This window comes from Aythya marila (genome assembly GCF_965140915.1).
Source record: "Aythya marila genome assembly, chromosome: 4".
NCBI classification, from domain to species: domain Eukaryota; kingdom Metazoa; phylum Chordata; class Aves; order Anseriformes; family Anatidae; genus Aythya; species Aythya marila.
Genome location: NC_139045.1, coordinates 50,540,661 through 50,554,051, shown reverse-complemented (window position 1 = coordinate 50,554,051; position 13,391 = coordinate 50,540,661). Strand labels below are relative to the sequence as shown.

General features: G+C 58.6%; 1 protein-coding gene across 1 annotated transcript; it reads left to right on the top strand.

Moving 5' to 3' along the window:
- Positions 1-3,173: 3,173 nt before the first annotated feature.
- Positions 3,174-13,110, top strand: LOC309877818 (maestro heat-like repeat-containing protein family member 2B; the record flags this gene model as incomplete). Its single annotated transcript, XM_082759582.1, has 24 exons — positions 3,174-3,314; positions 3,909-4,074; positions 4,276-4,374; positions 4,865-5,016; positions 5,473-5,616; positions 5,971-6,063; positions 6,356-6,425; positions 6,537-6,650; positions 6,737-6,810; positions 7,042-7,161; positions 7,300-7,407; positions 7,603-7,765; positions 7,888-8,070; positions 8,464-8,516; positions 8,762-8,869; positions 9,159-9,278; positions 9,410-9,793; positions 10,434-10,513; positions 10,727-10,865; positions 10,979-11,071; positions 11,730-11,853; positions 12,196-12,308; positions 12,397-12,549; positions 12,793-13,110. The coding sequence occupies 24 exons, from the start codon at positions 3,174-3,176 to the stop codon at positions 13,108-13,110; spliced, it is 3,312 nt and encodes a 1,103-aa protein (XP_082615708.1).
- Between the last annotated feature and the right edge of the window lie 281 nt (positions 13,111-13,391).

Sequence of the window (13,391 nt, the reverse complement as noted above, 5' to 3'; positions counted from 1 at the left end):
AGTATGCGTACAGTTAATCCTTATAATCAGGAAGGATATAAAGAGTATTCTCTTAGTTACTCTTAAACTTCTGCAGTGCTTAATGCCCCCTGTCTGGCAGACATACCACCTTTGAAATTACTGAGACAGATCTGACATGCTTGTATAAAGAAATGATGTTCTAACAAGGCAACTATCAGCATAAATAGCTGTTAAATAAAAATAAAATTAAAAAAAAAAAAAACTATTATCTTCAATAGTGGATTATTTGGCTGTTTAAAATTGCTGTATTCAATTTTTGTGTGTCACCTTACTTCTATTTTCTAAGGTAAAGTAGCAATGAAAGGAAGTGTTGCCATGTAGAAAAACTTCTCATTTTAAGGCCTGTAAGAAAATATTTAATTTTGTGGCAAATGTTTTTTGCAAAGCCATCATATGTGAAAGGGAAGCAAGTTGCTTTGCACTACTGCTTGGCTAAATTGCATCTGGTAGCAGTGCCACACCTACCTGGGGCTAATGCCTGTAACTCACTTGGAGTCACAACATCTGTACCTTCCTACACTGCCTTTCCACAATAAGCATTTATTTCTGATGGGATACTTACATGACATTTAAAACCTTCACACTAAGCACTGGCATTAGGAGAAAGCAAAACATTGAAACTCTAATCTGAATAGAAAGCAACTCTGGGAACATTAAACAAAATTTAAAAAGCATAAATTCTATGCAGATTAAATTCTTTAATTTTGTTATATATGGAGTGGTAATTCCTGTCAAGAAAATGGTTGATATCAATAAAGAAGGGGGAGATGTGGGAGTGTGGCCATGGGGGTCAGAAAGCCCCGTGGTTGATGATAACATTAGACTCTTAATGATGAGGCCATCGGGAATATAAAAGAGTTTAGAGGGAACGAAGAAGGGTGATTCAGGAGACTCCATGCAGTCTCCAGTTTCTTGTTCTCCAGCCATTAAGGCATGGAAGTTTCTGGGTATTTGCTGCTGTTGTTACATTCAAAGTTGTTTGACCAATGAAAAGTTGTTTTGAAAAGAACTGCTGTGGAGAGAAGGGTATAAGAGGGGAGCATGCCTTCAAGAAAGAAAAAGAAAAAAAAAAAAAAGGCAACACGATTAAGTTACTGCATCAATAAAGAAGCAGGAAAAAGAAGTGAAGAGGAACAGGCTGGCAGAATGGAGACCAGGACGGGAACAGGCACTTTGATTGCCTCATGAAGATAGGTTCGGCCAAACTCAGCAAACCGCTCAGAGAAGCTCGCACAGAAAGTCGCTGGAAATGGCACACCGGAGCCCGGAAGAAGCTCAAGCTGAGAGAAGCGGCCCTGCGCACACAGCTGCCCCTCGCTGGTAAGCAGCTGCACATTGTGGGGAATCATACGTCCTTAGAAACAAACTGTCCTGGTAACCTTACAGCTTATCCTCCTTATTGACAATTGGACAGTTTATGAGCCTGAAATATGGGACCAAATTGAGGTCAAGGTGGGGGACTCTGCAACTAAAAACAACAAGGTTGCAGTGGGACTGCTCAGCACCTGGTGAGCAATCTCTGAGGCCTTAAAGAGCCCTGTGGGACCACAGTCAGAAACGTGTGGTTTGCCAGACAGTGAGGGAGCTGCAGGCTCCTTTACTGATCCTTCTGCTATGACTGCTATGGCTGCTACGCCATGGGCCCCTCTGCTGCTACAGCCATCGAAGGCTTTTGCTGTTCTGCCCCCTGGTGACCTGGACGTGCCTTTTGACCCAGGCCTTATTGGCCTCGAAAAGGAAATGGATATGCTTTTCTTTGATCTGGGAAGAACAGGATACATAAGGCCTGAAGACCGAGTTGCTTGACAACTTAAAGCAAGACATATTGTTCAAAAGGAATGGAAAATTGAGACTTGTATGTAATCAAGAAAAGGAATGGGAAATGGAGACTGTTAAGTCATGGAACTTAAAGGATTGTTTGTTACCTTTCCTGATTGTACAAAAGTATAGGCATACTCGGGTTTAGTATGTAAAGCAATGGTCTGTATATTTAGAATGTTTGATGTTTGTGTGTGCGTGTTGGTGGAGCATAGACTCCCCGCACACCCAGCACTGTTTACTTGCCTTTTATACCTTTTAGAAATATTTGTTTTATAAATATTACAAAATTCAGATTGAGTTGAGACCTCATTTATAACACTTTGGAGACTCAGGAGTTGGACTCAGGGATCCTCGTGGGTCCCTTCCAACTCAGGACATTCTGTGATTCTATGACCCCAGTGGAGAAGTGGTGAAAGGTGACAACCAGACCAAGATACTGTAGGTTTGCCAGGATGTATTTCAGTGCAGAAGTTTCCTCCTTGAGTCTACTTCAGCCATGAGCTAGGGACGGCCCTCTGTGTGGTAACAGGCCCTGGTGGTGATGTCACAGCGTATCCCTCCTGTATCCCTCCTATGTCCCTCTGCCGTGGGTGCTAGCTGTGGCCCAGTTGCTTGTGGGGCCTGTAGGAGGAGGACCCAGAGAGAGCATTGTGCCTATCTGGGGACATCCTGCTGCGATGGAGAGGCTGAGAGCCCTTAGCGGTGAGGGGCAGCGCGAGGGAGGTTGGGGGCTGAAGCAGGACCCATCCCCGCAGGCTGCTCGGGGCTGCATCTCCTGCGGAGATTTCTCTCCAAACTGGCCAAGATCCTTGTCCCTACCAGCTCCAGCCCCCTGCAGCCAGCAGCACCAATGACCTGCTCCGTTCTTTCCTTCCTTCCAGGTGTGGGCTGCTGGCCCAGACGTAAACATCGCCAGGGCAGAGGCAGGGTGCCAGGGCCTGTCCCTGAAGCAGCCCCGACCTCTGCCACTGTTGCGACTTTGCTAGAGCGCCTGCAAGACGAGGAGGTGAGCTGGGGGCTCCCCACCATGATGCAGCGGGGTTCCCTGGGGGAGCAGGGGGAGACTGTGTCTGGCGGCACCTCTGCCCTCCTGGTTTTCTCGTCCAGAAGCCCTGGCACAGGGCAGTGCCCAGCCTGGAGCTTCTCAAGGAGCAGTCATTTGCCCTGGCCCCATCCCAAGGTCCCGTGGCTGCCCAAGCCCAGAGACCAGGGGATTTGTGTCCCTATTGCAGCTTCCCAGCCCCAGCAGCACATCCCTAGGCTCTGCAGAGCGAGGGCGGGCAGCTGGTAGCACGCTGGGAAGAGGAGCAAAGCAAGTGCAAATGATCCCTATGGTGGTCTGTCCCCAGGGTGACAGAGCGCAGACTTACTGTGAGCTCGAGACCGTCTTGTGGGGAGATGACAGCTGCCTGCAGTGCGGTGTCGTGAACCGGCTGCTAGCAGAGGTGTCCTGGGACCTGACAGCTGACCAGGTGAGACGGTGCTCTTGGAAGGCGATGGGAGCAGCCTGCCAGGCATTGGAGGGCAATGCGGAGCAGCACAGACAGGTTTTTCTGGCCTTGGGGCCCAACAGAGGCTCCCCAGTGGCCCGGAGGGTTCAAGCGGCTGGGGAGAAGCCTGCCTGGGCTAGGTGGGGAGCAACAGCTGGGGATCTGCTCGCCTTCCTTCCCCAGGGGACCAGAGGTGGCAGCCGCCCAGCCCCAGGCACAGCTGTCCCCAAGGGGTGTTGTGGGGGAGTAGGGGCCATCTCCCCAGTGCCTCCAGCACACAAAGTCCATTCAAGCTGAAGCCCCGTAGCTGGGGCTGGCTGCCTCGCAGATCAGGGGATCGCAGGATGGCTGAGGCTGGCAGGGCCCTCTGGGTCCACCTGCTCCAAGCCCTGCTCCAGCAGGGCCACCCAGAGCAGGCTGCCCAAGACCGCGTCCAGGCGGCTTCTGAAGATCTCCAAGGAGGAGCCCCCACAGTGTCTCTGTGCCAGTGCTCCGGCACCTGCAGCTGTTCAGCCCGTCCAAGTGCCTCACTCAGCCTGTCTCCCGGGGGGCAATTCACCTGAGCCTCTTTTTCAGGGTGTGACAGAAGACACGAAGGTGGCTGCCAGCGACGTCCTGGTGGCTCTGGCCCGCTCCCACTTCAGCTTTGTGCTAGCTGAGCTCCTGGCCCAGCTGAATGCCCCAGGGCAGATCTCCAAGGAGTTTGTGCTCATCGCTGTGGGCAAACTCCTCAGCACCAACGGTACGGTCCAGCACCACCATCCTCCCTCCCTCCTTCCCTCCCGCTTTGGTCCAGGCTGGGAGAGCTGGGATAGAAAGGGATCCTTCCCCTCTCCACGCCAGCCGTGCTGAGCTGGGGGGCACCGTGGCTGCAGCGCCTCCTCCCTCGCTGCCAGTGCCGGCTGGGGGCTCTGACCGTGGCCACTCTCCGTTCTCTTCGCAGCCCTGCAGTGCATCCCCTTCATGCGCGTGGTGCTGTTGGGGCTGCGCACCGTGGTGGGCCAGTTAGGGAGCGGCCGGATCCTGCGTGCTGCCTGCGGTGGTGAGTGGACCCTGGGGAGGGGCAGGGGCAGGGGCAGGGCAGCCCCTGGCACCTCGCTCTGGTCTCAGAGCGGGCATGGTGGGCCTGAGCCCACAGTGCTGCCAGCCCTGAGCCATCCCAAAGCATCGGGGGCCCCTGGAAAGGGTGGGTGAAGGTTTCTGTGGGCTGGAGGTGAAGGTGCCCGGGAACTCCTGGGTCCCTTTGCTGCCTTCCTGGGCTTTCCCACCGGGTTCATGTGCCCTGATGGGCAAAACTTGGGGAAGGGAAGGACAGAGGAAGGCTGCAGAGGAAAATGCTGGAGCCTGTGAGGAGACGGTGTCATGTGGAGGACAGAAACGGTGTGGCATTGTCATTGAGACACCTCGAGCACACAACTTGCCCTCGAACCTAGATCTGCTCCTGAGCTGAATGAACTGTGCTTCCAGCAGGCTGGCGGGGGGTGCCTCTCCCTTCCCTGCTCCAGGCTCCTTTTTCTCTTCTCTTGGTGCAGCTCTGGAGCAGTGGGCCAAAGTGGTCAGCGTTTACATCTGCACCTGGAAAGGATGCTCCTTGCCTGCTACGGAGAAGGAGCAGCTGTATGAAAACCTTTCCCAGGTGTTCTGCTCTGTGGCAAGAAACTGGCTGGACTGCCAGGAGGAAGAGGTGAGAAGTGCTGCTTTCCCAGCTGGGGATGGCAGCAGGGATGTCCCCGCCTGTGCCTCTGTCTGTGCCCAGCGGGCTGGCTGCAAGAGGCCCCAGACTGGCTCTGTGCCTGGGGCTGGGGGCTCCCTGCGGGGAAGCAGCTGAAGCCCAGGGCATTTGGGCAGGCAGGGCAGGGGGTGAAGGGTGGGGAAAACCTCTCTGCCCTCCAGAGCAAGCCCATCTCCTGCAGGGCAGAAGGGAAAGGGGGAGGGGGAGGGAGAGGGAGAGTTAGAGGGAGAGAGAGAGTTAGAGGGAGAGTTAGAGGGAGAGGGAGAGGGAGAGGGAGAGGGAGAGGGAGAGGGAGAGGGAGAGGGAGAGGGAGAGGGAGAGGGAAGGAAAAAGGGCAAGGGGAAGACCTCTCTGTGGGCAGGGCAGACCTTCAGCCTTTGACGCTGGGCCTCCCCGGTTCGTCTCCAGGACAAGCAAGCTGTCATCGGGGCCATGACTCCCTTGATGCGTGTCCTCCTGCACAAGGAGGAGCACCGGGAGCATGTCTGGGAGCAGCTCCTCTGGCTCCTGCACCAGTATCGGACGGTCCAAGACACCTCCAGGGTGACCAAGGTGAGGTGTGGCGCAGGGCCTGGCACGGCTGTGGGGTCTGTGCAAGTGGCACAAGGGCTCAGGGATCTGTGGCATGCAGGGAGGAGCCAGGGAGCTCCCCTTAGAGAAACGTGCAACAGGGAGGTCAATGGAGATGCGAGGCTCCCTCGGCTCTTCAGGCAAGGGAAGAGCAACCATGATGGGGCCAGGAGGGAGCCAAGAGGCAGTGGGGCCCACCTCTGGGAGATGGGAGGCTTTGCTCCCACCTCCCTGGGGGCTGTTTGCACGGGGAGCTCTGTTGCTGTGCACAGTTTCTCCATTCGCAAGTGGCTTGACATGGCTTCGGCCCTTTCTTCCTCTCCTGTTCTCTTGCAGAGCCTCCTTTATTTCCTGGAGGCCCTGGAGCAAGTTCAAATCCCCGTCCCCAAGGGCAAGTGTCTTGCCATTAACAGCGTCGTGTACAGCGAGGTAAGGGGAGCCTGCACCCACACAGCCACAGCAATTCCCTCTTGGCTGAGTCTCGGGAGGACTCCAGAGCCCTGAGTCTTTGAATGCTGCTCAGCCTTGGGTCCTGGGTGGCTCCTGGGTGCTCCAGACCTGTGCGTGTGTCCCTGGGGACGCTGTGGGGTGGGCTGGGTTTTGGCTGGGGGTCCTCTTGCCACAAGTGCCCAGGGAGATGAGAGCTGGCAGCGCCGTTTCTTTTCGGGCCCTCTCAATGCTGCTGGGACTTTCTCCACCATGCGGGACCTTGTTCCTACAGCTCACTGACGACACCAAAGAGCACAGCCAGGACCATAAGGCAGAGCTGAGCCAGTGCATCCTGCTGCAAGGTAAGGAGAGGAGCTGTGGCGATGCCCCGTGGTGTCCCAGCAGCTCTCTCCCAAAGCTCAGAAATGGGGATAAGCTGCTTGCTAATGCAGGATGGGATTTCCTCCCCACAGCTCGGATCTGCCCAGAGGAGACGATCCTGTTCCTGGAGTCCCAGCTGGGCCACGAGAGGGAGGCCGTGCGTGTGGCAGCCCTGGGTCTGCTCGGTGCTCTGGCACGCTGTGACGGTCAGTACTGCGGGGTCAGGGCTTGGAGGGCTCTCTTCCGCCCTCTGGGCTGTGCCTCCACGCATGCCTCACTGGATCTCTTGCAGAGCCCGCAATGGCAGAGAAGCTGCCCCAGGTCGTGGAGGCTGTCAAGTGTGTGTGCAGGGACCCCAGCATCCAGGTGAGCTGCTTTGGGAAGGGACTGTGCCATCGGGGTCAGGGTCGGGGTGGGAGAGAAACCTTTTCCCTCAGGGCAGAGGCAGAGCCTGGCAAGGCTGGACTAGAAGGGCTCTGACCTAGACAGCCATTGCCCCGCTCCTTCGTGTTTACCGGAGGGAGGCCAGAGGTGATGCCGCTGCCAGCAAGGGCAGGTCCCCGTGCCCCTGTGCTAACCACACTTGACCCCTGGCAGGTGAGGAGGGCAGTTCTGCACTTCATCAGGGAGCTGCTCGGTGCCAATGCCCAGAGCTGCTCAGCGTGGGACGTTGTGGGCTACATCTTCAGTGAGTTCAGCCAGAGCTCGAGCAGAAGGGTAAGGACAGCGTGCAACATCTGCCCTTGGGAGATCTGCTGCCAGGAGGCTGGCATGGGAGCCTGCTGGGGCCACGCCTGAGCCTGGGGCAGGAACTGAGAGCAACCGGGGCGGGGTGTTCCCAATGTTGTCTTGCAGGCTGCAGGACTCCTGTCTGCCCAGGAAGCCCAGGAAGAAGGAGGTCTCCAAGGGCTGTGCATGGACGTCCTGGGGTCACTGGACATCTCTGTGAGAGGGATGGCCAAAGTAAGTCCTCCTCTGTCCTGCTGCTGCTGCTCCTCTCCTCTCCTCTCCTTCAGGCCATTTGTTCCTAGCCCCCTTTGCACACCTGAGAGCTCCCCCCCAGCATGCTCTGAAGTGCTCCGGGAGATGCACACCATCCTCCCCAGCTCTGAGCTGAGGCAGAAATGCTGACGGGCTGAATTGTCTCATTGCCTACAGCTCCTGTGGCCGAGGCTGCTGATCTATGTGATGCCAGCCAAGTACACGGGCATGCTGATCCCCCTCTCGCGCTGTCTCCGCGCCCTGGCTGAAAGCAATGAGCTGACAGCAGGGCACGAGCATCACGAACTGGATCCCGATGTCCTCAGCTCCCTGTTGCAAGGTAGGAGTAGCAACTCCCCCAATGAGCTCTGCTGACCTCTGGGTCTGCGTCCTGCAGGGACGGCAGCGCGGCAGGGCACGGTGTGGCTCAGCATCTCACCCAGCATTTCTTTCTCCCCGCAGAGACAATGCTGACTCCGCACAACTTGCTGGCTCGCCTGCTGGTGGTGGCGGGGTCTCCTTTTGCGGGCAGTGAACTCCAAGCTGCTGCCTTGCTGGTGATGCAGAGCCTCCACAGCAGGATCCATGGAGCTGTGGGGGCCACGTGGAACACCGAGATTCCCCTGCTGCTGCAGTACCTCCAAGGTAAAGTGCTGCTGGGGAGGGGAAGGGGAGGGAGGGCATGGCAAGTCAGCTTCCCAGCATGGCTAAGGGGAATCCCCGCCTGGTGCCCAGTGCTTGTTCTGCTGCTGTTTCGTTTCCCTTCCGGGGAGCCAGCACTGAAGCTGGGGGAAGCAGTCCCACAGCGATCCATTCATCCCGGTGCATGCATGGGGCCCTTCCTGTCCCCTTGGACAGCATGTTGGTCCTGGCAGCACCTCCATGGCCCTGCTGGGGCAGTGCTTGTGGGGAGGGACGGACGGCTGCCTCTGGAGCGAGTGCAGCCACCAGCTTCCCTGGGCCAGGCCAGCTTTGCAGCAGCTCTTCTTTTGTGGCTTGGTCCCAAGCAAGGATTTTTGTCTTCTTCCTACTTTCTAGGAGGAAAGGGGAACATCCCAGATGCTGCTGAGTGGGAGCGCCGTCTGCTTCAGGTACTGCAGCCTTGGGAGGCGTAGCATATAGAGGTGGCCTTCCCCAGCTGGCAGGGGTGTTTCCCAGGCACCCCGCGCCTCCTCCTGCAGCAGGTGCCCGCCTGCCTAGAGGAGTCTCTCCCTTCTCACACGGGCCACAGCTCTCGTGGAAGGCCACCCTGGCGTGGCCGTGTGCCTTGGCACTGCCTCTTCCTGCTTGTCAAAGGCCAAGAACCATTCGCTTCCTCTCCTGTTCTCTCCTGCAGTTCCTGAGGGCATCCCTGGAAACCATCGGGGATGACGCCTGGACCAAGCGCCTGAGCTGTGCGCTGAGCCAGCGGCTGGACAGCTCTCCCAGCAGCTCTGGGGAGAAGGTCGGTTCCCTGCCCGGCTCTCTCCTGGCAGCGCAGCCACGGGGCCCCTGCCCACGTGCGGGGCTGGGGCTGGGGCTGCAGGCAGTGCTCTGCCCACGAGGGCTGTCTGCGCTGCTTCCCCGGCCCTTGCCCCCCGCGGCCTTTCCCTCCGTGCTGAGCGGGGCTGGCGAAAGCCCATCCCTGCGTCCGGGCTCGGCTGCTCCCCGTGCGCTGGCGCCTGTCCTGCTCTGGCCCCGTTGCAGCACGCCAGGCTGTTGCTGCATCTCGGGCTCGGCTTTTTCCCTTGCAGGCTTTCCTGTACAAGGCTCTTGGGACAACGCTGGGAGCTTGTCAGGAACTCCCACACGTCCAAGAGAACCTGCTGCAACATCTGACGAGAGCACAACCTGAGCAGCCATCTGAGGCCCAGGTGAGCTTCCCTGCTCTGTCCCTGGGCCCTGCTCCAGGCCTTTTCCAGCTCCTCATCGCTGCCCACCACTGTGGCTGGCTATGTCTGAACGGCTGGGCCTGTGCCAACTGCCCCTCGCTCTTTTGTTGCAGGGAATCATTTCTCTCGTCTGCCAAGCCGCCGACAGCCACTTCGGCCTGGTCTTGGAGACACTGACAACATTTGCTGCCACCTCGTGCAGTGTCCGGAGCTTGAGGGTTTCCAGACACAGGAAGGTGAGGTGTTTGGGGTTTCACTCCCTGGCTTTCTTCCACCTGCTTTTCATCGTGGGCTGTGGGGGGCCATCGGGCGGACGTCTCACAGCATCTCTCACAACGCAGACGACCCAGGCCAGCAGGAGAGCTGAGGCCACTTGCAGTGCTGTCATGCTCGCCCACAGCAGCATGGCACTGCGTGCCTCCAAGGAACAACTGCTCGCCCACGTGGAGGCAGACATCGCGGGCAACATCCTGCTGCTCTCCATCTCCAGCAGCCAGGTGAGAGCTCGGGGAGTGCAGGGGCAGGGCTGCTGGGTGCCCCAGCTCCAAGCCCTCCGTGCTAGGGCATCCTGAGCCAGGCCGTCTCTTTCTAAAGGTGCCCCAAGGAACGGTTTGTCCCAGCAGGAAGATCCAAGCCCTTCCCCTAGATTTCCCCCGTGTGCACATGTTCCTCTCGCAGCCCGTAGCCCTTCCTCCAGTTCAAAGGGTTTTCTTCTCTCTTGGGCCCCAGAACTTGCAGACCAATCTTGCTCTGGTGCAGAGCATCCTTGAGGTCGGCTGTGCCATCCAAGCTGTGGGGAACTTGGGCAGCTTCCATCCTGTCCTGAAGCACAAGCTGCTGCTGATCCTGCAGGTGAGTGCCCAGAGCCAGGGCTGCCTTGCAGGGGAGTTTGGGGCCATGCCAGGGGGCAGGAAGGTCTCCCTCCTGAGCTCCTACAGCCGTGTCCCCAGCTGGGCCCTTGGGTGCTGGCAGTCCGTGGCCATGGCTGGGCAGCTGCTGGGGAGCTGCTCCATCCTGCAGCGCCCCTGTGGGAGCTGCGGGAGCGCTGCAGCCAGTGTCTGGCAGTAGTGCCCATCCCCGGGCAGGGTGCGAGAGCTCTCCTGTGCCCAATGCCCACTTGGCAAATTTCTCTTGCAGAACTTGCTGAAGACGACTCTCTGGGACTTCCCAGCAGCGTCACTGCACCTGAAGGTGATTCTGGCCCTGGAGCAGTGGAGGTAAGAGCGAGGAGCTGCGGGGGCTGTGAGGCGGGATGACGTTCCTCCTGTCGGGGAGCTCCCGAAGAGCAGCTCTCCCTGCCACAGCCTAGGCTGGTTGGATTTGGGGCTGTCGATGAGGACAAGCCCAGATGCCATGCGACCCTCTCTGGACAGCGCTAGTAACTCCTCTTTTTTATTGTTTTCCCTCATCTTCCTTTTTCCCCTTGCCAGCAAGCTGGAGATCTCGTTCAGCAGCAAGGAAATTTGCAGCCTGCTGTCTGATTGCTGCCGGGCCATCCTGCCACTTCCTTCAGCGGCTGAGCAGATTGGGGAGATCAGGAACGCAGAGGAGGCAGTGCTGCAGCTCCAGGTAACTTGCTGTCCCTTCCCTGCCCACCTCTCGGTCAGGACCCCTCCCCAGCACAAGCTGTGTGCTGGCAGCAGCCGTGATCCTGCATCTCCGTCCCTCTCCTCCGCTTTCAGTCTCTGCACATGGCCACGAAGGCTCTGGGCCGGCTCATGGCAGTCCTGCTCAAGACAAAGCCGAGCCCTGTCCACTTCGTAGACATCGCCGAGGTGAGTATCCATGGGGTGACGGGGCAAGCATCCCTCCTGCCACCAGTGGGGACCCTGGGGAGTTAGCAGAGGAGCAGGAACCTCCTGCTGCCACACCAGGTTTTTGTGAGCTCGGGGAGGCCAAGAAGTGGGCCCTGCAGGGGGGAAAGCCAAGAGGCAGCCCCTGGCTGGCTGCAGGGAAAAGCTCCTGGGTGGGAGCAGGTGCGTCTGAAGAGAGTGGGGCAGTGCCGCAGGGCAGGCCCTCAGGGAAAGTGCCAGGAAGGGAGGGAAATGGAGAGGGATGGCGGGCAGGGAAAGATGCCCCTTGGCAGACAGAGCTGCTCTGCCCCAGGTCCTGTGGTTCTGGCTCTCCTCGGACAATCCGTGGGAGTGCAAGAGGGCCCTGCAGGTCTGCGCCCAGCTGCTGGAGGACTGCAGAGATGGAGTCGCTTTTCAGGTGAGGAAGGATGCCCACCGTGTGCCCCCTGCTCCCTCCCCAGCCACCTGCAAGGGCCTGGCAGGGCAGCTCTGCCCAGCTGTGCACGGGCTGTGGGGTCCCCCAGCGCAGCGCTCTGGGGTGGCCCCTCTGCCCAGTCCTGGCCTGAGCAGGGCGCGGGTGGGAGACGCAAGGGAGTGCTGGGGCCACCTCCAGCCCTTGTTCTTCCTCTCGCCCCTGCAGACAAGAGGTGCCTACCTGCCGTTTGGCGCCTTGGCGGGATTGCTGGGGCCTCTGACCTGTGAGCCCACGACCAGCTCTCGCCAGCTGGCCGCAGCCTGCCTCAGCTCCCTTCTCCACATCCAAGGTGAGTGTGAGTAGAGCAGGCGCCTGCCGGCCCTCTGCCCCGCCTGGCCCTACCGGGATCCCGCCAGGAGGGAGAGGAGAGGCACGGTGCTCGGCTGCTGTCCTGTCCCCACCCTGTTTGTCCTCCACCTCCCCAGGCACCTGGGGAGGGATCCTGGCAGAGGGCCACCCAGTGCCACCTGCCAGCAGCGTTTCCTGCAGCCGGGGGCACTCAGAACCTGGCAAGGGCCATCCTGCTGCACCGAGTTCAAGACTGACTCCCCTGGCCCCTTCAGCAAAGGCTGGGAAGGGAAGTTCAGTTGCCCTAAGTGGGACTCCCCTTTTCTCCCCGTGCTCGTTCCAGCCAAGGCCACGAACAGGGTGTTGGAGACAGACGACCCTGTGAGCTTGTGTGAGGGGCTGAGTGCTCGCAGCGACACCTCTCAGCAGCTCCAGACCTCCATCCGAATCGCAGAGGTAAAGAGTGCCCTCAAGCTTGCATTATGTTCTGAAGAGCTGGAGCAGAGCCGTGATGGGATCTCTCCGGGTTCTTGCATCTTTCCAGATCGTTTGCAGAAACTTCCCCAAAGAGCAGGCCGCACACTTCATGAATGCCATCCAGGAGCCCTTCCGGCATGCCAGAGGAAGCCGCGTGCATGCTGCAGGCAACTGGATGCTCACCTTTCTGGAAACATGTGGCAAGGACATTGGTCCAGACGTAAGAGACATTTTGCCATGCCTTGGACTTTCTTGCTTTGGCTGTCGCACCACACATCTTGCCGTTTGTGTGCTAAAGAAGCTCTCGGTGCAGAGTCAGGGCTCGGGCAGGGTGCTGGGGTGAAATTTCGCCTTAGAGCGTGAAAGCGTGGCAAGGGAGCAGGCGTGGCTCATGGGCTGAACGTCCATGTTCCCAGAGAAGCGAGGACGTGCCAAGACGTTCTTTCTCCCCTGCTTCTTTCAGGTGCAAGGAATCCTCTCTGTCCTGCACACCTGCACAGAGTCCATGCTGGAGCCCTCGTTCATGTACTTCGTGCGCCATGCGGTGCTGATCCTGGCCCGCCATCACCAGCAGCTCACGATGAACGTCATCCTCCAGAAGTTTGTGCCTATGGACAGGTACATGCGCTCCTCCCTTTCCTGCTGGGCTCAGAGAGCCGTAGCTTGGCTCCCCTCCCCTAGAGCGATCCAAGGGAAGCAGCAGCTCCTTCTCCTCCACCCAAATGTCGAAGGTGTGCTGGTACCACTGGGAGGAACCGGGCATCTTCAGCCCGGCTGCTGAAGAAGCGTGAGGTGAAGGCATCCCAGGTCACAGAGCATACGGGCTCACGGCTGCACATCTCTTGGCAGAAACACACTGGAGCTGTGGAGGACTCTGGGGAGAGACAGCATTGGCATCGGTGTGCTGAAGTGCTTAGCGAGGAAGCTGAGGACAGTGGGAGACAACAGCTCCCAGCCCAGCTCGTCCAGTCGCAGCTTGCACGCCCAGCAGCCTTCTCCGGAGTCCTTGATTGTACGTTCAGTGGCAGAGGCTTTGTGTCTGCTCCCCCACTCCCAGTGCGA